The sequence below is a fragment of the Geospiza fortis genome, unplaced genomic scaffold (assembly GCF_000277835.1).
Source record: "Geospiza fortis unplaced genomic scaffold, GeoFor_1.0 scaffold98, whole genome shotgun sequence".
Classification (NCBI taxonomy): domain Eukaryota; kingdom Metazoa; phylum Chordata; class Aves; order Passeriformes; family Thraupidae; genus Geospiza; species Geospiza fortis.
The window spans coordinates 7,565,459-7,587,354 of NW_005054306.1; the positions used below are offsets into that span (position 1 = coordinate 7,565,459).

Here is a 21,896-nt window from a genome sequence, read left to right on the forward strand (position 1 = left end):
GGCGGGGCGTGTGCCCCTGCCCCCGCCACGTTGCGGGCTGGATCTCTCCGGTCAGCCTGCCCCATCCGAGGGGCAGCACCGGACCCCTCCGTGGCAACTGCTATGGCAGGTGGCAGTGCCCCTGACAGGGGCTCTGTGCAATATGTTAGGCTTTTCCTTCCAGTTGTGCACAGCGGTATGTGATGCGCTCCTCACACTCAGGACTTATGTTAATCCTGGATAGTCATGAGAAGAATTACAGATTGTCCAATACTGAGTTCTCAGCTCCTTTCCCCCACCAACATGCAAATTAAGACTATAGGATAAATTAGGGATGAGCGCTGCTATCTTTCACATTTACAAATAAGATTAAACGCTGCCATTGTATACTTGATAAAAAGTCATTGCCTCAGCTTTCCTATGCTAATACATCTGTTTACTGTGCTGTTTTCAGCCCGTGCTCTGCAACACTGATCCTAAAAATAAATCCATAAACTCCAGCCCTCTTTCTTAAAGTGGTTGTTCTATATCAACATACTTGAATAACATTTAAAATTTATTTTTAAAAAGTCTAGGTTTAGTACTATGAGTTGTTTAGAACAAGATTTATACTGTTCTCCTAGAATAATGGCACAGGATGGTGTGGTAGTCTTAAGCAGTTTAGCCTAAAAGTTCTCACTTCTTGTAAGTAGTAATTTGTCCTCAGATGCAGACAAGAAAGTTCCTTAATTATCCTGGATGAGTACCATGCAATACTGACAACAGCTAGTACTTCATGCTTAAAAGGTAAATAAAATCTCTGATACAGTACAGTACTAGGAAACTGCTGTGTTGTACAGAAGAGTAAAATCCCTTCCCAAGCCCTGTTTATTATGATAGTTAAACCTGCAAAACCTGCACTAATGGTAAACAAAATAAGCAAGAAGAATTCACTAATGAGGAAAGAGAGTTGCAATCTTAAAGCAGTCAAGTTCTGTTTCAAGTGCTAATTTTTTTTCTATGCTTAAATTCCATTCCTGCATCCAGAAACCATGAGGCAGACCTCTGGATTTGCTGAGTGTACTAATCAAGTTAATGTAATGGCTTACAGGTTTGTGCTTTTGCAAAGGCAATCAGGGCATTGTTCACAGGGGAAAAAAAAAAAGAAATACACCATGGATGTTTTTAAAGTACAGTTCTGAAACAACAGCTTAATTAAGAAGTGTTAATTATAGTTTTTTGTAATGGTCGTCTCTTTTTTCCTCTCTTGTTTTAATAACCCCAAAATCTGTCTTGCAAGATTAGTTTCATATGTGTGAATAATACTGGTTTTTGAATCAAAAAGGGAAGGTGAAAATCTGACCCAGGAAGAGCTAATTTGGGTTAATTTGCAGTTTCAACTTTAAAACATCTGTGGGGAAGAGGCTGAGTTAGAAAACACTGAATTGTGATAAACTTTAGGGTTTTGTGCATGCCTTTAAGAAGCAAAATTACACTTTTTTTTTGTCTATAATTCAGTTTCAGGGTGTAGATAAGATCTAAACATCACTGTCTTTAAGAATATGATCTAGTCATGCTGTCACAATTTTATGTACTTCCCAGGTAACACAAGTCTCATATGAAGGAGTGGGGGCATACAGTTAGTGTGCTGGGAGCTTACCCAGTGGGTTTCTTACTCCGTTAACTACCTTCCATGATCTGTGTAATTTAAGCTGTGAGGTGTGTATGTGCAAGGTGGGAATTTTGGTTTTGGGAGGTTAGTCAGTATTCAAGGATGTGATGATTTATAGGCATCACCCCTCTGCTGCAGCCATTCTGACAGACTTTGAGAAGAAGATGCTCAACACAGCTCCCAGTTAGTAAAAGGGCCCTGCTCTCTGTATAACTTTTGAAAATTAACCTCACTGTGAAAATAGAGGGATTCCTGTGGTACTTCTGACTAGAGAGAGAAAGTGGGATGATCTGTTTCATGAGGGTCAGGCATCAGTAAATTTTTCTGATGAAGACAGGTCCTTGTTATTTTAGGCTTGTTGCCAAACAAGTAATTTTAGGCTATGCAAAACTGTAGGCGGGCAAGAGTGGAAGACCCCCTAACTGTAATGATAAATAATGTTTGGTTTTTTCTTCTTTTTTTTTATGTAGATTTGGAATGGAAAATAATTTATGTGGGTTCAGCTGAAAGTGAAGAGTATGATCAGGTGTTAGACTCTGTTTTAGTTGGACCTGTTCCTGCTGGCAGACACATGTTTGTATTTCAGGTAAGTTTGATTTAACCTTTTCTAAAAGTTGTGCTAATTCGATTAGGGATAACTGTATCAAACTAAGAGGCACTTGAAAAATAATGGTAAAAAAATTGCAGTGAGCCCCTCAGGTATGATATATCTTCCTTTAAAATCTGTTCTTGAGCTTGTGCTTCTTGCCCCTGATTTTTCCTGGTTATATTTTTTTATTTGTGGTATCAATAATAACTGATAAAAGCGCAGTTCCCATAGCTACTGATAATTTTAACCAGTCTGGTTCATAATCAGCAGTGCCAGGTGCCTGGTTACACCAGCACCATCAGGCTCACCTCGTCTGCTGCTGGTGGCAGTTTCAGACAATCAGGAGCACTAGGTTAATGTACACAACACCTTCAGAGGATCAGACTAACAAACTAATTGTAAAACTCAACCAGAATTATCAAGATGTTTGTTTCTGTTTGGCAGAACACATGGTCAACTGTGATGTTTGGCTAAGCATGCTAAATCATAACAAAATACAGTGATTTCTAAAATAAAGATAGAAATGCACTGGTAAATGGGAGGTATTTAGGACACAAGTGTGTAGGTCTAGAACATGTGACAGTCCTATAAAATACTGCTGTTAATACCAAAAGTTAATAAGGAATAACGAAGGAAAAGAAAACAGGGCAAGAGAAACACTAAGATGACTTACTGGCCTAGACTTGTTTCTGTTTTAACTCCGTGAGAAGCTGGGGGGAAAACCTGAAGTGGACTTGCCTGAATTCTTACAGAAGCTTTCTTTTGTTTGGGATAACTTCTTTTGTGGTGGTGGGGTGTTTTTGTTAGTCTGTTTATTCAAAACTATAATTTTTATTAAAACTAGTTTTCTCTATGAAATAATAGAATTTTTTTTGTAAACTGACAGCAAAATCCATTGGATAAAAAATCATATAGAAACTGAGTATGTCTTATTGTATAAGAACTCTGCTGTTTTCCCAAATACTATAAATTCACTTAACTAAAGGCAAATGCATGCTGAAGTATGAGCATTAAAGAACACCAAAGTGCTGACTCCCTTATTTCTCATGATTGCTGCAACTAGTCTAAAATAATACCAACATTTGTGAGGCAATCCTGATTAATCCTGTAAGTTCTAGGAAAGGTAGTTTATTTGGCATTTTGCAGGTGTTTGTTTATTCTGGGCCTTTTTGTTTTGGTTTTTTCCTTAAAGAACAGGCTTAAGGAATAGGATTAGACTGGGTGTTGCAGCATTTATTAACCACATACACCCAAATCAGTGTTGAAACATTTCTGTTTGGTTTTGGAGCCAGGCCTAATTTTTCCACACTACAAATAAAGCAGATGTGTAACAAATGCATCATTTATTAAAAGTTTTTCCATTATCAAGCCATTATAGCTTATGGCATTAATTGGCCAGAAACAGGTGATCCTCTGTTGCTCTCAGAGGGGCTACCTTGTGTTTGTATGGTGGAAAATCAGCTGGCATTTACATTTCTAATTTGAAGATGCACTGTTCTCAATCAAAGGTCCAAAGATTCCTTGCTGATGGTGATGGGAAGGAGCAGGTGCCTAAAAAAGGCATGTTTTGGCTGTATGATTAGGCAGGTCTCAAATTAAATTTACAGCTCTTGCAGTTTCTGTAGAATGGACTCAGTAATTGTATTGTGGTTATAAATGATACTACAGCTAAATTAGGAGGGGATGTGTAGAGATTTTGCTTAGACTGGAGTAGGTTCTGTAAGAGATTCCATCTGTTAAAATATACTTTTTATTTCTTACGGAAGTATGGTTGGGTTGAGTATATTACGCTTCAAAGGCTCTGGATTTCAGGTGAGGGTAGGACTTGGCACATGTGTACACAGGAAACCACCAAAACCCAAAGTGCTGCAAGAAGCCTTTGCTGATGACTGAAGCAATTTTATTCACCAAGCTGAAGCAGCCTGGGATACGGAGAGAAAAAGCAAGGGAAGGCAGGAATAGGGCAAAGCACAGAACTGCAGGAGGCATGTGACACAAAGAAAAGAGATTGTGTTCATGGGGAATAGCATAAGGAAAGGACCTTTGCAGTGGAGTATAAAATTTTTAGATAATCTGTTGTAGATTTTTCTAGATAGGAAAATGGCTGAAATAGCAACTAAAATGGAGTACCACACAGAGAGATTACCAAGGCTGACAAAAATACCTTAGATGAAAAAATGATGTGAAACAGGTTGGGAATTCAGCCTGACAGAGAGATGGAGAATTAATGTGCTTTTTCAGACTTAGAAAAGCAGCTTTTTGTTTTAAAACCCCAAAACATTACCTTTAAAAGGGTTTCAATAGCAAAGGCCCACAGCTTGGCCTATTTGTTTCTAAATCCCAAGATACACATAGTGGAACCTGATTCCTTCTTGATTCTCTTGGGAATTTGTAATAAAATCACAGAAACTTCTTTTTGAGCATGTAAGCGCATAAATAATTTACTGTCCTTAAGTGCACATATAACCTTTGCTACCTACTCTGCAGCAAGAGCTATGAGAATAAATATGTGGAAAAGCAAGATAAATCAAGGCAACATGTGGGCAGATTTCATCAAATTCTTAAGTAATTTATAGCATAATTACGGCATATTAAGACAGTGATTTTTATGCAAAAATTAATCTACTGCCTCTGCCTACCAAAATATCTGTTTGCAGGTAATCTGCTTATTTATCATTTGGTCATAGCAAGCTCTTCTTTTTTTCTGTCATCTCTGTATGATCTTTGGTTCCTGAGTAATTAAGAAGTTTGACAAAACCAGGAAGTTGAAAATCTGAAAAAACTGTTTTAAACAGTCTTCAGTGTCTTTTTCATGCAACAAAACAATGCTTGAGAGATTAGTAGGATTAGAACAGAGTATTTCCTTGGGTTCAGAACCGTCATAGGATATTACAAGACAGAAAAGTGGGAACCTGGAAGACTAAGATCCTACATTAGAATGTGAGTTGAGTTTAATGGGGAGTTAAACAGAGTATGGTTCTTCTGTTGCCCATTACTGTGGAATTTAAAGTGATCACATAGTTCTGGACACTGTTAGAACAAGCCTACTGAGTTAAAGTAATGATTTAAACTGTATTGGCAGTTCTTTTGATTTCCTCAAGCTTCTGCATTTTTTCTGTTTCTTGGCCATCTTTTCCATTCCCCTATGCTAGTTGTAAAGCCATTCAGTAATTTTCTATTTCCTTCAGGGCTGGAGGAAGAGGAGTTCTACCTGATTCCCTGGTTTCTTCTCCTCCCTTGGGTGTATTTCTACCCGAGAGGTCTGACTCATCTAATTCTTGTGCAAAGTGCCTACAGCTTCTCACAAAAAGCTAGACTGGTTTGAAGGCCATGCAGCATTGGCATCTACTGTTTGCCACTTCAATTTTAAAATTGAAGTGGCAAAGAGTAGATGCCAATGCTGCATGAGCAGCAGCTCCCAAATTTCACCATGCTGAAGCATATAAATACTATAGAAAAGTAGGAATGAGAGGGACAACAGGAATTAATTCCATTCATCCTCTGTCATTAGGCAAGGTTTGTTACACCCAAACCATCTGAACACACATTACTAATACCAGCTTGTTCTCACAACATGGGTGTTCACTGTTGACTTCAGATCTTCATGTGGAACTGTAAATATGAAGCTGTTTTACTGTGCCTGTATTGCTGTTACTTTAAATCCTGCAGCAGAATCAGGCATCACATTTTATCAATAGATGTGGTAGTTAGGAGGCATTTTAACGGAGTGATGTGAGCCACATTTTATGAGGCAAGTTTTATTGATAAGTAACTGCAGAGCCATGGTAAGTAAGGACACTGAGGAAGATGGTATCAGTTGCATATTAATTAGGTTTGCATACTGGTAAAAAATGTTCAGGTGTCTTGGAGAGATGATGCAGTTAACTGCATAAATTTTAATGACTGTATTAGGAGTGAAGCCAGAGAAAGTAGTTAATTCCTTTCCTAGAAATCTGGAACAGCTCAAACCTTACCATAGCCCATCCCTTTTCTTGCTGAAGTATAATTTGCAGTCTGTAGTTTTAAGGATATAGTCTTGTTAAGAGCCTAAATACAGACCAATTCAACCTTGAGGGTGTATGAGAAAATAATGTTGCTCTACTAAATTACCAGGATGGGCTGGAGAACTGTGGACTGGAGTGATGTTGGTACCCCTGTGTGAGCAATGGTTCAGCTGATCATATATTTAAAAGGAGTTTTGGATCAAACCTGGCCATTTGCCCATGAGAAATGTCAGCAAACAATTTTTCTCTATTCCAATTCTGTTGTTGGAGGATGGTGTTCTAAATCTAGGGTTGGTGTTGTGAAAGCAGTATATTTGCTGGTTAACTTGAACAATTTTAAATATAGTCACTACTTAGCTGCTGAAACACACTACTTGAGATTCCCCTGCTAGGTAGGCATGTGATATCAATTTTAATTTATCTTTCCCTTTCACATTTAGGCTGATGCACCTAACCCAGGGCTTATTCCAGATGCAGATGCAGTAGGCGTAACAGTTGTGCTAATTACATGCACTTACCGAGGTCAAGAATTTATTAGAGTCGGCTACTATGTAAACAATGAATACACTGAAACAGAACTGAGAGAGAATCCACCAGTAAAGCCAGATTTTTCTAAGGTAAGGCATGTTTTGTTTTAGTCATGTGTCAGAGGTATGCTTACAGAAAAGGTGTTTTGAGAAACAAACCCAAGCCCCAAGTGTTTTCATTAAGTGCATGGAATGAGGCATCAAATAATGGAAAATACTTGGGGGGACAGACTGCAAGTGCCATGTAGTTGTCAGAAATTTAGTGTATACTGAGACACCATCAAAAATTTCCACCATCCTGAAGACTTGGCTGTACTTTCACACTGACTGTGAAATAAACTATTGGATTTATTCCCACCTGCACCACTGTTCATAAAATGGCTGTGTTCTTCAGAAAAACATGTTTTTCTAAGCCCATCAACCATCATAATGTTTTTTCTAAGCCCATCAACCTGGAACTAAGTTGTAGATATTTATTTACTACAGCTGTTACTCAGCTGTTTTAGTATCAGAGCTACAGTTTCTGCAAAACTTTAACAAACAAACTGAAGAACAAATTAGGTGTAAAATGAGAGAACATGGGTAGCCTGGTTAGATCATTATCTGATAAATGTCTAATTTGACAAAGGAAATATACAGATGAAGCTATAAAAACATATGTCCTTCATGGTAATAATTAAACCAGGACTAGAATTAGAAGATGAAATGAAATAGTATGTTTTTCTATGCTTAACTTTATTTTCAGTGATCAGGTACTAAAAAAAATTACCGAAAATTATAGTAAAGTTTGAGGATTCTTAAACTTTGCATACGTTCCTTTCTTTTTTATTTCTTTCACTTAAAACATAACTTATTTGTTATGTTGGTTGCCAATGCCAAAATGGTGTCTCCCTTTAAACACTTGAATTTAGAATGCCTAGAACTACTTATCTTGATTCTCTGTTTATATAAAAAGCTAGCTTTGCTGCTATGGAAGAGAACAGCAAAAGCTACCATGTGTTTGTATAGTGTCCTTAATGTGCCTTGGGGAAAAAATGTAAGTGCACAAGTAGAAGGTTATTAAAGTGATTGATTAATTATTGGGCAATAAGCTCTACCAGCTTCTAAAAAAGAAATAGTCTTTTAATTAGTGTAAAGGGTCAGGAAATACTTAATGAGAGTATACTTTCTTGGAGAATAAAATGGACAAAGCAAACCTTTCCTGTGATCAGTCTGAAATACCATAGTGAGTGTCCACTGGCTCTAAGTTGCCATCCTCCAGGTAAGAATACATAATCTTTCACCCCTTTTCAAAATAAGGAGGAAATCGCCTTTTTTTTTTTTTTTTTCTGGATACATAAACAAGTGCCACATGTTTTCAAAAGAAAATGAAGGCCAGCCATGAGAATAAGATAGATGACTAATCATGTCCACTGCCACAGTGTTAGTATTTTCCAAATAGAAATGTTTTTATTTTAAAGCTTTAGTTGATAAATCCTCTTAGTGAAATCAGTCTAAAGTTTGGTAGTTTAAAGATAAGGTTGTACTTTTAAATGAAGACGAGAAGTTTATGGAATTGATAGGTATTGCAAATACCATAAAGTTGATGCAAAATTTGATGAAGTACTGTGGTTTGCAAAATCCTTGTGGGGGTAGAATTTATTTGCTTTACTAAAAGCTGGATAAAATAATAAACACTTGCACTTTACTTGTGGATCTCTTTCACAGCCTTGACCTTGCAGAACAGTTAAAACACTCTTGAGAAAGTGGTTATTTTGCTGAGGAGAATAGTAGGGAAAATAGTAAGTGGTGTACTGTAAGCACATTTCCAATCCATAGGTAGTAGCTACAGATTCACATTGATGTGAATTCCCTTTTTAAACAAACTGTTACGCAAACAAGGCTATAGGGACTAAAAGGAAAAAATCAATATGCATATGAACTCCAGTTTTAGATGTACACATTACAATCCAAATATTTTCTTCTTTCCTAGCTTCAAAGGAATATTTTGGCATCTAATCCCAGAGTCACAAGATTCCACATTAATTGGGAGGACAACACTGAAAAACTGGAAGATGCAGAGAGCAGTAACCCAAATCTACAGTCCTTGCTTTCCACAGATGCATTACCTTCAGCATCGAAGGGGTGGTCAACTTCAGAAAATTCACTAAATGTTATGTTAGAATCTCATATGGACTGCATGTGACTAACCACCATCCTTTTGGTACTGTATATGTGTTAAACTGTAAAAACAACCAGAACTATTTCCCTCAAATTCCATAAGTACATAGTTGAAGCAATGTGAAGAACTTGTTTGAAAACATCCTGTAGAAAGTTTATAAAAAAAAAAAACAAACAGAAAAAACCCAACAAACAGTATTTCAGCAGATTATGAAATATAAATACAACTATTTTTAAGTAATTGCCTTTTTTTCCTAATGTGTTATTCTATGTGGTCTAAACCAAACCTGATTAAAGTATATGTATTCTCTCCCCTCCCCCCTTACTTTGTAAGCACTATTAAAAGCTAAAAAAAGTTTAAAAGTTAAAACATTCAGGCAAAATGAAGGATTAGTGCCATGTCCTCATCTCTGCTATCCAGATTGCCAAATATAAAGTGTCCTTTAATAGCATCTTAAGAACAAAACTGTCATTAGATGAAGTGCAAAGAAAGAAAGTATCTCTTAATAACGAAGTCCAAAAATGTCCTTTTGCTCTGAAAGCAGACAGCACAGTATAATTTTAGGTGCAAGCTTCTTTTCCTTTCAAGGCACATACTTGTTACTTAAAGCCTGCAATTTGAGATTTACCATCTGCTATCTTAGATTTTAAGATTTTTTTTTTAATCTCTTGCTGCTGCTGTTAAGTCAAACTGTGGTTTTGTTCAGGACAGTGTTTCATGTGGATTGGGGTGGGTACCTCAAGACAGAGCCCCTTTTCAGCCACCCTAATACCATACACAAGTGGTTGGAAGGATGCAAGCAATTACTGGAAGATTCTAAGCCTCAAAAGCAACAGTGTGAATATCCCAAATATGTTCTTCTGTGAGACTGTTGTGGATCACCACTGGTTAGTATGTTTATTTTCAGGCATGCTTTATTGTAGTCTTTTTCAGTAAGGAGTTTGGGTGTTTTCTTTCATTTGTTTGAAACACCTGGAATTCTAAACTTCTTTGTTTTCTCTCTAGCCTTTAAGGCAATCTTGTTTACTGGTATAAACCCTGTTGTGGCAGGCATGAGACACTCAAGAATACATTACTTGCCCTGAAGCTTTTGCAGTGAGACATCCCTATTACCTGAGGCATCCTTGAAGATAAAAGGAACTAAGCAGTAACCTGTCAAGACTTAAGTCATTATTATGACACTTAAGAATTTAGTTATTCCTTCCAATCCTCATTAGCCTTATTTATATTTACTGTGCCTGTATGTGCATTCAAATTGTAATCTGTCATGCCAGATTACAGGAATATAGTTCTATTTACTAGTCACTGCCCAAATTATGAACCTTTGTAGGTTCTGGGCCCTTTAAAAAAAAGGCAGATTTCATGATGATTGACAATGTAGCTTTGAATAAATACAGAATGCTTTCTCTTCTCTTTCTGCATTCTCTAACGGGATGAAGATGTCCCAGACAGTGCTTCTGTCTTCCCACATCATTAGTGAAATTGTCTGCATTTCAAATGTGTGGTTTTGAAACTGGAAAGAAATTACCTGATCTGAATGTTTTTCTTGTATGGAAACTCAGCAGTACACATCTAGGGTGGATGAATGAATTAATGGAATCCATTAATCTTTGGAGGCCTAGTTCTAATATGTGCTCTTAACAATCTCTATCTCATTGTTTAAAGTGATAACCAAAAATCTAAAAATATTAACACTCATTGGTAGGACTTAACACAACTGGTTCCCTGAACTAGCAGTTACTTCACTTGAGGGCTGGAATTCCGTGAACCTTATCTTTGATTTTCAATTATATTGCAACTTTTAGGCCTGCAGTGACATTTTGAGATTTTTCATGCACTTTATGTTCTATTTATAAGTCTATCTAGGATATCTCATAAATGTAAGCATGTAAATAACTTAGTTATCTGCTGAAGGATTGACAAGCTTGTGAAGTCTGCCTCAAATTAAGGCTACCTCAAACTCTTGCCTTTGTTGAATATTCAGATGAAAACATGATCCAAGCACAAGCTGTAACCAGAATCCATCCCACTGGTAGCTTGAAGGCTTTTTAGAAGCATATGCCACAAAGCGATGGAAGCAAACCATTATTGCTGCTACTGCAAAACCAACTACAAAATTTAGGCAGCAAAATGATGCCACCCAGCAAATCAATTAATTTAGAAGAATGGAAAAGTGAAGCTCTGTTGTCAGTCTAAAAAGTCTAAGAAGTCATCTATGCATGAGAACTTGACTGCAGTAAACTTCTGGCTTGACTGTGGTAGGATGCTGCAGTAAAGTTTGGCACCACCTTACCTGATGCACTCATGTGGCTTGGATAGCGCTGACCCACCAACAGCAGGAAAAATAATGCTGTGCTTGTTGAAATTGGTGACAAACAGCCCTACCTCATGAACTTTGCAAGATAAGTGGCATTTCTATGGTTTTTGAGAGGCTGGTTCCCTCAGGTCTTCGCAACTTTGGCAGATCTTAGTAATCCATACACCCTGCCTTCTGAGTATCGCATTTCCTGACAAAATCACGTTCCAGAGACAAAGACTTTGAGGAACCAACTCCCAGTCCCACAGAGACTTCAGGCAATACCACAGCACAAACTTAGTGGTATTAAAAGATAGAATGCATGTAGAGCATCTGTAAAGACTTGTCCCTGATCTCTGAACATTTTAAAACAGCAGGTCTGTGCACAGCCAACCAGTGCTGACATCACAGCATTACAATTTCAAGGTGGAAGATGTTTTCACTTTGCCACAAACTTTTACTTGAAGAGGCCACCAAGATGCAAAGCAATGCTACAGATTCTGCTGACAGGACTGGTGATGAATCTCACAGTGTTTTCATCTCAGACAGGCAGACCATTAGAAGACTGTCATTTGTTATTTGTGTACAAAGAAGTAAGTGGATCAGACAAGGTAACATGGATGAAAAATGTGTATGGTTTTCATGTCTAGCTTGGAAAAAAGTTGTCCCTCAGCTTATAGTCACTGATTTATTCAGGCATCACCTTCAATCTGAATTACCATGACACTTCAATTTGAAGGAGGCAAAATGGTTCCAGCTCCATCAAAATGGAGACTAGTGAAATTTCATCCTTCCAGTAGCTTTACAAAGCTCCACTGAAAAAGCCAATCCTACCTACCAATCTTCAATGATGAAGCAACTTGGAGCTTTACTACAATAACCACAGTTTATGGCTTACCAGACACTGTATTCTTGAGATGGGAGTGACAAAGTCACAAATCTGGTGATCTGACAGTCCATTATTTTCTTTGCAGTGCCTCAGCTGCTGGTTTTCTGGAAGTCAGCTCAGACTGAAAGGTAGCCACTTAGATTGATTGTCTACTGACATTTGAAAATGCTGGTAGGAAGGAAAATTGAAAAACCCCGAACGTGCTATGCACGTATACTCCTAACAAATCCTCATTTATCGGAGACAGAAAAGGGCAAAGTTAAATCTTTTGGCTTCTGTCTGGACAGCTGCAGATCTTTCACATACCTAACTACCCTACTCCTTATCCATCTGCAAGAATACAGATAATGTAATTTACTTTGAGAATCACAGAAGTTTGGTCAGGAGATGGTGGGTTAATTGTTGCTGTGGTTGCTGGTTGGGAGGCTCGGTGAAGTGCCAGCCAGGAAGATGCAGCAAAACTAACAACTACGTGTAAGGGCTGGCAGTGTGTGTGGAACTCTTCTTCCTAGGCACTCCCATTTCTGTTTCTGGTTACGGTTCTGCTTCTTAAAAGTTGGTTTTGTAGTGTGTGATATGAGAGCAGCGCTGGAGAAGATGGATGGAGGGCTTTTTCCTTTATTTTTGGTCTGGGCAAAATGATATAAGGAAGAGCCAGCTGGAGGCACTAGGAAGCCTTTCTTAAAGGCAAACCTGAGGGTTCTACATGGAACTTAGGGGTCATTGCAGGGGGGGATGGAGGGAGGATGCATTTAAACATTTCCAGCTTTAGGTAATGCAGTTTTGGAGGCATGGCTGGGTACTCACTGTCCACAGCCAGAGGGGTATGACTGCAGACAAGAGAAAGTCAGAGGAAAGAGGTATGTGTGCTACACCAGATGCAAGAGACAACAGCTACGTGTTACCAGCAATGTAAAGAACTGGATGAACTGAACTGGCAGAAACTTTTAGAGAGTTCTGTGTTCTCCCTCCAAAACTCCCTTGGCCCCATGAGATAACGAGGCTAACCTTTCAAAATAAAGGTATTCTCCAGTTTGTCCTTTCTCACTAGGAGGGTGGGGCAGAAACAAAGTGGAAAGAAGGACTGGCTTCACAGTATGGTAAAGGAAATGCTGAAGATACCTATTATTCATCCAAAAACCAACTGCTTGAAATGGCTGCCATTTCAACAGCCGGATGAAAAAGTCTGATGAAGGCTGGCCTGGAGGTGTTAGAAGTGTGTAAGACCTGAAACCTTCAACCAACATGACAAGAAATGTTCCCGCAGTTTTTCCCATCTGAACTATGGGCCTTCAGGTACACAGCTGTTTGAAAAAAACATAATTTTTGAAGATAGGTATCTCTTGGGCTAAATTATCTCTGTCATGCAGGTAGACAAGGTAAGCTTTCTCAGGACAAAGCCATTTTGAAACAGCATTGCTGAGAAGAAATTAAGGGAACTAAAGAGATGTGACATTGTTACAGATGGGGCATGTATGACAATATTTGATCACAGCTTCAAATTTCATTTCTTCAACAAGTTTAGTAGACTTCCTATAGAGCTAAGGGCTTTCCAACTTGAGCCCCAGATGTTGAAGGACCAGCCAGTGAAGCCATGCTCAAGAAAATATTTTCATGTTACATACTGATCAAGTTCATGTTGAATTATAAGTATTCAGGAAAACAATCCCATGGTAGAAGTGATGATCAGAGAAAAGTGACGACCTAAAAGCTGCATCTGTATTAATAACTTTATCAGGGACAGGGTATGAATCCATAGTGGAACATGGTTTCCTGGCACTACTTTGGCTTATGTCAACAAGGGAAGGCACAGGGACAGTTTGGAGATCTACACAGAGGGAAAAGTATCTCCAGTTTCAGAGTCTTGCATACCTCAGGATACTGACACCATGTACTCTATTTATAACCACAGCTGGATGGCTCATGTCAGTGGCTTTGGATTGGTTTCTAATGGATCAGAAGAGAGACAGCTGTTAGCACCTGAAGCCTCCCTGGCAGGGGAAAGCTTACCATGAAAGAAGAAAAGGGATGGTTTCCCCCAAGGCAGTTCCCTTCAATGGAAAGAAAGAAAATCAATAGCAAACTGCTGTTGGCATGATATATGGACAGTGTTAGACATGGCAAAATACCAGCAAAAACGAAGTACTTGCAAGGCTCTGCAGACGCTCTAGAGGAGAGGCCATAACGGTGCATGTCACACAGCTCAGAAAGGCATGTTATACAGACCTGGAGAGCTGGAGAAACAGCTGATAGTCTCCCAGATTTTTAGGCAAGCTGTCCTAAATACAGTTCACAAAATTCTTTAAGCAATCAATCTGCGGAGGGACGCAACACCAAACAAAATTTTCAGAAGTGTGAACAGTCAAATACACTAGCAAGCAGCAGAATGACTCTGAGTCCTGGACGTCCATGAGCTCCAGAGCTGCCAGGTGCTGCATTTGTTTGTTCCTGTTGCACACCATTCACTACAAATCTCAAGCTCCATAGGTAAATGAAATGTTTTCTTACTAGTGATTATCTCATCCAAATATACATAAGCAGCACTGTGCCTCTGGGGCCTGCAAAACAGTTCATTTAACTCAGTAGTAAGGTGAGAACTCCCAGAGAGATCTTGCTAAGCCTCCCTAAGTCTCTAGCTTTATGGAAAACTGTGTATCAATTTCTAAAAATAAAAGGTAGCTTGAGTGACTCTCTGATTCTCAGATGAGAGACAAGTCAGGGAGAATGAACCAGGCCTGTAAAAAAAACCAGTGTAGACAGAATGAAACAGTGGGACAGATGGTTCCCCCATCTTTCATTTACAGATCACGAAGTCCTACAGTGGTCAAGTAAGTTTTTACCATGGAGTTGTTGCGTGTGGGCTCGTCTGCCTGCCAACTGTCATTAAAGAGATGTGGGAGGAACAAACCCCGGTTCCTCATACAAGTCCTAATCTTGTAGAGAATTTGCAATAGAAAATTTCTGCTAAGTGTTTGCGAGAAAGGCAACTTAATAAATAAGTAAGCTAAAAAACTTATTCACTGAGTGGAAGTAAAGTTCTGTTTTTTTCAAAACAGAGAACAAATTATCTGTCACTTCTAAGGGCTGTTTGCAGCAAGCAGGCAACTTGAGCCTGCGGGTGAGATAGAAAGATGAAGGTCTTCCAAACCTTCAGCAAGAAAGCAGGGTTTTCTCCTGGGTTGTACTTTCTGAATCAGGTAAAACAGCACAGACTTTGTTTAGAAAGTGGAGGGGAAGGCAGGAACCTGATTGAAAAAGCAGAGGTCCAACAGCAAATTAAGCTGCAGGAGTTAGGTCACTGTATTCTGAAATTCTGCAAGCCAATTCCAGCCATGTCTATGGGTTAATGGACTGCAGCAGGCACATGATACTGCAGGGGCACAAAGTATCATAGTGGATCTCAGAGCACGTGATGCCTAAGGTATACCAGGGAAGAAAGAGAATTTTGGCACAAGGAGAATGTTAATGACCTAATATGCTGTCCTGGTACAAATACATACTTGTACAGAAAACCAAGTAAAACTTGTATGACACAGTTTGGGATACAGAATTCTAATTCTATGCTTAAATAGCTTGTGTTCTAAACCAGTATCAGATGGGTAAAGGGCACAAGGTGTCAGTGTACACAGAATCTTACTAAAGGCTGGTAAGATACCGGCAGTTTTCCCTAAAAGAGGGACCCAGCTTTTAGGAGTTATTTAGGGTCTACCCAATCTCTGGTGTGTCTTTTGGCCAATGTGGAACCAACAATTAAATGCAATTCAGATTGCTTTTTATATACAGCAAGGAACCAGCTGAAAGTGAAACTTAGATATTTAATATTCATACACTGGAGGGAAGAATGTGCATTAGGGCTGTCCTCTCATGGGAAAGCAGAAACTGGTAATTCAAAATGTTCAATTATGACAAGGAAAGTAAAGCAGTTTAATAGTTCTCCAAACTAATTTGAAGCTTCTGCACAGAGAGCAAGTTGACAAAAGTCAGTGTTAGATACAGCTAGTGACAAGCAGATTCATAACACACTCCTTGCACAGGAAAGGCAAAGAAAATAGTAATTCAAACAACATCCAAACTCCTGGTCTAGAAATTAATACCTTAGTCCAGCAGTTCTAGCCATGGAAAGGTTCCCTGAAATTAAACTAGGTTAATAAGATTCCTTGCTAGGCACTCAAGTTTCACTTGTGATATGGTCCTGAAGAATTCTAAAGTAGAAACCTGGTGCTGCTGTCAGGTTTTGGAAAAAGGGACTGAGAGAGAAGTTTTTTAAAAATAAGGAATATTTAAGTGAAATATGGATGATCTAAAGGCCCAAGACAATCCATTAATGAGATGAAACACTATCTCCACACATCATTAGTGCACATATACCACAGTAATCATATCAACTGCAATTTTTGTCTTCAGGGACATGTCTTTGAACCTAGCCATTGTGGCTGAGCTGGAACTCAGATCATATGGAAGGTGAAGCATGGGAGTGAGACGTGGTGAAGAATGCAACAGCAACATCAGAGACTGAGAGCAATGGACACAGGAAATCACTTCTTACAAAAATGGGCAAAGTCACACTGAAATACATGGCAAAATTTCACTCCAGGTCGCTGTGAGTCCCCTAGAAAATCTGAAATTATCCAGACTTCTCAATTTTTAACACAAAACAAAAAGTGGAGAAAAGATTATGCTAAGCCAAAATTTTCCCTCTGGCTTCTCTCCAGACCTATTTGTTAACAGTTTGAATGCAAAGTCAGAGGCGTATGTGTTTCATAACAAGTTCCCTGCACACAGGAGTGTACATGCTCAACATCATGTTCCACCTCCACAGCTATGGAAGACTCAGTATATACATAGCTAGGGAAGATTTATCCTCTGGTTCTCCCATGTACAAATAATGCTATTGTCCAGACATACAATGACAAGCAGCACTCTCTGAGAAATATTCAAATTACACATGCTACCTGAGACACTGGGTTTTGACCCTAATTATTTTGTGTTTTTGAACATACAAGTAGTATATTCATTTGTTTAAATAAAGTCATTGGCAGAGGTAATCTGACCCTGTACATTGTCCCAGAAGAGTTTGCAAAGATACCTGGCATTGAGAGCCAGCTGGGATATACCTAAATTTAACAAAAGGAAGAAAGAGAAAAAAAAAGAAGGAAAAAACCCACTTGCTTTCTGAAACCATTTTAAAACCATCTTCATGAGTAAGAAATAATTCCTCAACACAGGGGTGAATTTCCAGAAAGCAAACAGAAATCAAACTGGCACCCAGACAGAACACATAAAGGAACAGAAGAGAGGAGATTATCTGTTCAGGAGAAACCAAATGACGCTAGCTCATCACACAGTGTGAGCTCTGGAAAGATGTCATATTTGTCATAGCTGGGAAATGCTAAAAATATAGGTCCAGATCACTCTCTGCTAGCAAAGCATTGAGAGGTGTCTCTGGATGAGGCTTGTCAGGCTCCCCGCTAGAAGCTCATCACAGTCCTTCAAGGATACAGACAAAGAGGCAGGACTGCAGACAGTCAGATCAGGCCTCACATGCCTCCACAGCGGTTCTCTGCTTCAAAGGTGCTCACAACAATCTGAGCACATACGTTCACACACATAGAAGGCTTCTATACAAACACACTTGGGTGAGAGATAACCTGTCACAGCTGAAGAAGCACATACCTGCACTTGTGGATCCAATTCCTGCTATAAGCACAGAGCGTGGCATAATCTTTACTGCATACTTGAGGAACTGAGATTTCCCTGTACCTGGGTCTCCAACCAACAGAAGGTGTGATTCACCTTGGAAAACAGTGATATAGGAGTAGACAGTCCATATACAGACAAACATTGACACAAAATGCTCAGAATAAATAATACTTGTCAAATTCACCTAAAATTTAGCACTATATATGCATTAAAATATGTAATTCTGCACTATTTATTAGTGTGCTTAATACATTGTTTAATAAAGTCATCTAGACACAAATATTTACAATTAAGTATTTGTGAAGTGTTTGCAGGTATTTGACACTTCCTGTAATATGAGTTCGTATATTTTAGAATGTTCATTTCTCAGACTCAGCTCATTCTTGAATATGAAACAGAAGGATACCAGGTAAAGTTACCATTCCACTATTCAGTTATTTAAATTATTGCAAAATGGACTAATAAAATCAGCAGGCTGTTTTGCTTAAGTAATTCTTTGCCAACAGTTACACAACTTTGTATTTTCACAACAATGAAATTACAGAAGTAAATAATTCAGCTGCTACAATCTCAGTAGTGCTCTAAAATTTTTTCACTGTTTTCTACAAAATCCAACTTCAAATATAAAGTCTATAATTTTTTTAGCTCTTAGAGCATTAAGAAAATGCTGTATTTGCATACAGAGACATACTTTTAAAAATTATTATGATCCGCATTAAGGAAACATTAAGATTCCATCCTTTGATGCCAAATACTGCTGGGAATATTCTACTAGAAATAAATTCAAAATGTCACTTATACAATAAAAAGTGAGATGTTTCAGATAAAACAGCTGCCTTTAATATTCTACCTAATGGAAACCTAAAAGTCTGCTTCTATTGGGTTTTATTTGGGAAAAATTAAAGTAAAAAGAGGAAGTCTAGACACCCACTTTAACTTGTCTGAGATTTTCGAAGAATAGTCAAAATTGATTAAAACTTGTTCTCACTCAAGAAAATGGGATGATTATGCTTCCAAGTTCTTACTGGTTTGATTTTGGAAGGGTAGGGGGGGATGTGGGTGAGGACAGGGATGGGAATGACTGTTACAAAGGATGTGATACTTTTAGAAACAATACAAACCTCTGGTTCGAGTTCCAGCAGCATCAGTCCTCTGCACACCACCAGCAAGCACCATGGCTACAGCCAGCTTCACCAGGTACAATCCAAAAACTTGAGGACATAAGCTAGCCAAAATTTCATTCCTCCCTAAAACAGGAGCAAAAATGGCACTCAGCAGAGTTAAAACTTTGTTTCCCATGGACTCCCATGTAAACGGAAAAATAATTTGGGCAAGAAGAGTAGGGTAGGAAGGAGATTTTAATTTTTTTTTCTTTAAATGGCACATAGAGTGGTTGTTTGATCCAAACTTCCTTCATGATAGTAGTTAAGTAAGTCACAGTCATAAGCAGCAAAGCCAATGCTATTGCAATTTAAGGAATGAAATGCCATCATGCAAATTCTTTTGTTCCACATTTACAAGTGTAGAAGCTACAAAACCTGAAAGTTTACAGATTTCAAAATGTTCCCTTGAGAACTGGTGTGCTGTACATTTAAGAAAACTTCTAACACTTATTTTGCCTTAAACCTGTGCACACATAGTGTGCTCATTTTCTCATTGTTACCTTCCTTCTCCTTTGATCCCTCTGTGTCACAGATCCCTCTGTGTCTCCTCCTCCCTACTATAGTCTCTTTCCAGCAGCAGAATATTTCAATCTGCTCTGAAAATGCTGATGGTGTGGAAGATATGTAACAGGATTAATTCTGTTCTTTGAGATTGAGACCTCTAGCACATAAGAGGTCTCAGGTTACATGCCATGTGTTACTTCCATTGCTAGGGAATAAAAGAGAGTGACCAATTTTGAGAGCCTAACTTTAAGTTTTAAATTTAGATGCAAGTACATGGTACTGGCAAAATACAGGGACCTAATGGATGACTTAAGGTATACATGTTTCGTTTTGAGGTCTTCTGAAGGAATTAACACATCTTTGATCATCCAGAAGTGAAATTTTAACAATGTTGTTCAGCCACACACTGCTTAAGATTTCACTTCACAGTTAGGAGTTAGCATCATCCAGTGACTGACATAAAATGCAGTAGTAGCTCTCATTATCTCTTGAAAAACAGTACAGGTACACAGACATTCTGTGGCCTCAGACTCCTGAGTCAGATTTAATCTTTGCCCTCAATTTCAACTCAGATTCAGAGAAACAGACTGAAACAGACACCTTGGGCAGTCAGGGTCCTTCTAATTTCCACCTCAACTTTCTTGTAGCCACTTCAAATTTATTTATTCAGAATGGGTAATATCAGATAAAATCACATTGCTCTCTGCAGACTTCCAAAATTTGTCCTGAGAATGAAAGATTAAAAGGGACCTTCAAAGAAGATCCTGAGTTACTTTCTGAACAGTTCTAACAAGAGGGATAAGAAATATTCTTATTCCAAATAGCAGAAGGAAGAAATGTTATCATTCCAAACAGCAGGAAGTTGGCAATTAAATTGCTTTCCAGGAAATGCAGTTCTGAAGAATCTTTAACACTGACAGGATCTACACTTTCTAATTGTGAGCAGGTTCATTTGAGGGAGGTTCCCACCTGCTTTTCTTCCTGTTTGTCTTTAAAGAAGAAAGCCTAAGCCTTTTGCAGGGTTTTACAAAACAGACTGTCAGCCTAATAAAGTTCAGTGGTGGAGACCCTAAAGAGTCCATTGAGTTTCTGCAGAGTTGAGGAGAAGGCACTCAGATTATGGAGAGGGACAGAGTTCCAGACAGAACTACTGGTAATTCCAAGTTGGCTGACTGTGGACCACGTTAAGTTTAGGACCCAGCATACTGAACACTGACTGTTCTGGAAGCCATTATGAATTGGAAGGCTCCCCTGCACCTAACTCAAGGACCTAGGCATCCCAGAGTTATGTTAAAGATGGGATGTGCTAATCCCTATGGTAAAGATGCAGAGCTTAATTTGGAATGCAGACAGTGTGTCAACTCTCTCACCCCAGAGGCAACAGCTGTGCTGACTAAAGGCAGATCTGATCCACACTATTTTTTCTGAGAAGTATGCTTCTTCTTTCTTGATTATAAAACATTTTTCTTTTTTTTTCTCTTACACTTACATTCCTTTTCATTTCTTGTTAATAAATGTTCCAAAAAAGACTTGAATAGAAAGCTCAGAGGATGAAGATCAACGCAGTAGGCTTGGTACTTCCTTCCACCCCCACCCCAGTAATATTAAAGTAAGAATTTTGTATTCTTGTAGTGAAAAAAATATATTCTTGATGAATGGGCAGTGAGATAGGATAATGGGGGGAAAACCAGTAACTGTATTTTCACTCCTGATTTCATCTCTATCCAATCAAGTGTCCTACCTAAAAGCTTTCAACCACTAACCTGCTAAGGGATCATTCCTGTGCCTTTCCCAGAAGTCTTCGAATTCCTTGCGAACTTCTTCATCAATTACAACCCCTGCTAGCTGCTCATTGTTCACTTTAAGATAGTTGGCTTTTAAAACAAGCTCCAAGTCACAGCGTGCACCCTCGTGGAAAGGTTTCCACCTCTGCATTACCACTCCATACACTGTGATGTCATCTCCTAGAGGTAACAACAAAAATTAGTAAAATAACAAAAAAAACTTGAAACATGTAGACACTTCAGCTAGCTGTAAGCAGAGTAATGTGATCTAGGTCCTGTGTTACAGTTAACAAGGTTAAAAAAAAATCTAACAACAAAAAGCAAAACCTCCTGCACTTACTGGAAGTCTAAAACAAAGATAAAATAGGTTGCTTAAATGTGTGGTAGGAAGTTGTTATGTCTTTCCACTTCTGTTTAAGGGAGGTGAATTCTTAAAAATATACCTCTGCTTGTTTCCGTTTTTAGAAGGGAAGAATTCCCGGTAAACTGTAGAAGCTCTTTCAATTAGATTGATTATACAAAAAAAAAAAATAGTCAAAACTTATTTGGCTTCTGGTAACCTTTGTGAAGAATGAACCCCAGAATCACTTGTTAACATTCTGAGTAGAGCATTCTTCTGAGAAAGTACAACCACAAATTAATTTCTTGT

General features: G+C 38.5%; 2 protein-coding genes across 2 annotated transcripts in view; one reads left to right on the plus strand and one right to left on the minus strand.

The window, feature by feature from the left end:
- Positions 1 to 10,315, plus strand: part of ASF1A (anti-silencing function 1A histone chaperone) — an 11,745-nt gene extending 1,430 nt beyond the window's left edge. Inside the window, exons 2-4 of the mRNA XM_005418449.2 lie at positions 2,101 to 2,216; positions 6,664 to 6,840; positions 8,723 to 10,315. Of these exons, the coding sequence (XP_005418506.1) occupies positions 2,101 to 2,216; positions 6,664 to 6,840; positions 8,723 to 8,935 (506 nt within the window). The 3' untranslated portion in view covers positions 8,936 to 10,315. The remainder of the gene's footprint in view (positions 1 to 2,100; positions 2,217 to 6,663; positions 6,841 to 8,722) is intronic.
- Positions 1 to 21,896, minus strand: part of MCM9 (minichromosome maintenance 9 homologous recombination repair factor) — a 66,013-nt gene that overhangs the window by 37,436 nt on the left and 6,681 nt on the right. Inside the window, exons 4-6 of the mRNA XM_005418519.2 lie at positions 21,227 to 21,427; positions 18,918 to 19,043; positions 17,770 to 17,889 (exon numbers count right to left, since the gene is read on the minus strand). Of these exons, the coding sequence (XP_005418576.1) occupies positions 17,770 to 17,889; positions 18,918 to 19,043; positions 21,227 to 21,427 (447 nt within the window). The remainder of the gene's footprint in view (positions 1 to 17,769; positions 17,890 to 18,917; positions 19,044 to 21,226; positions 21,428 to 21,896) is intronic.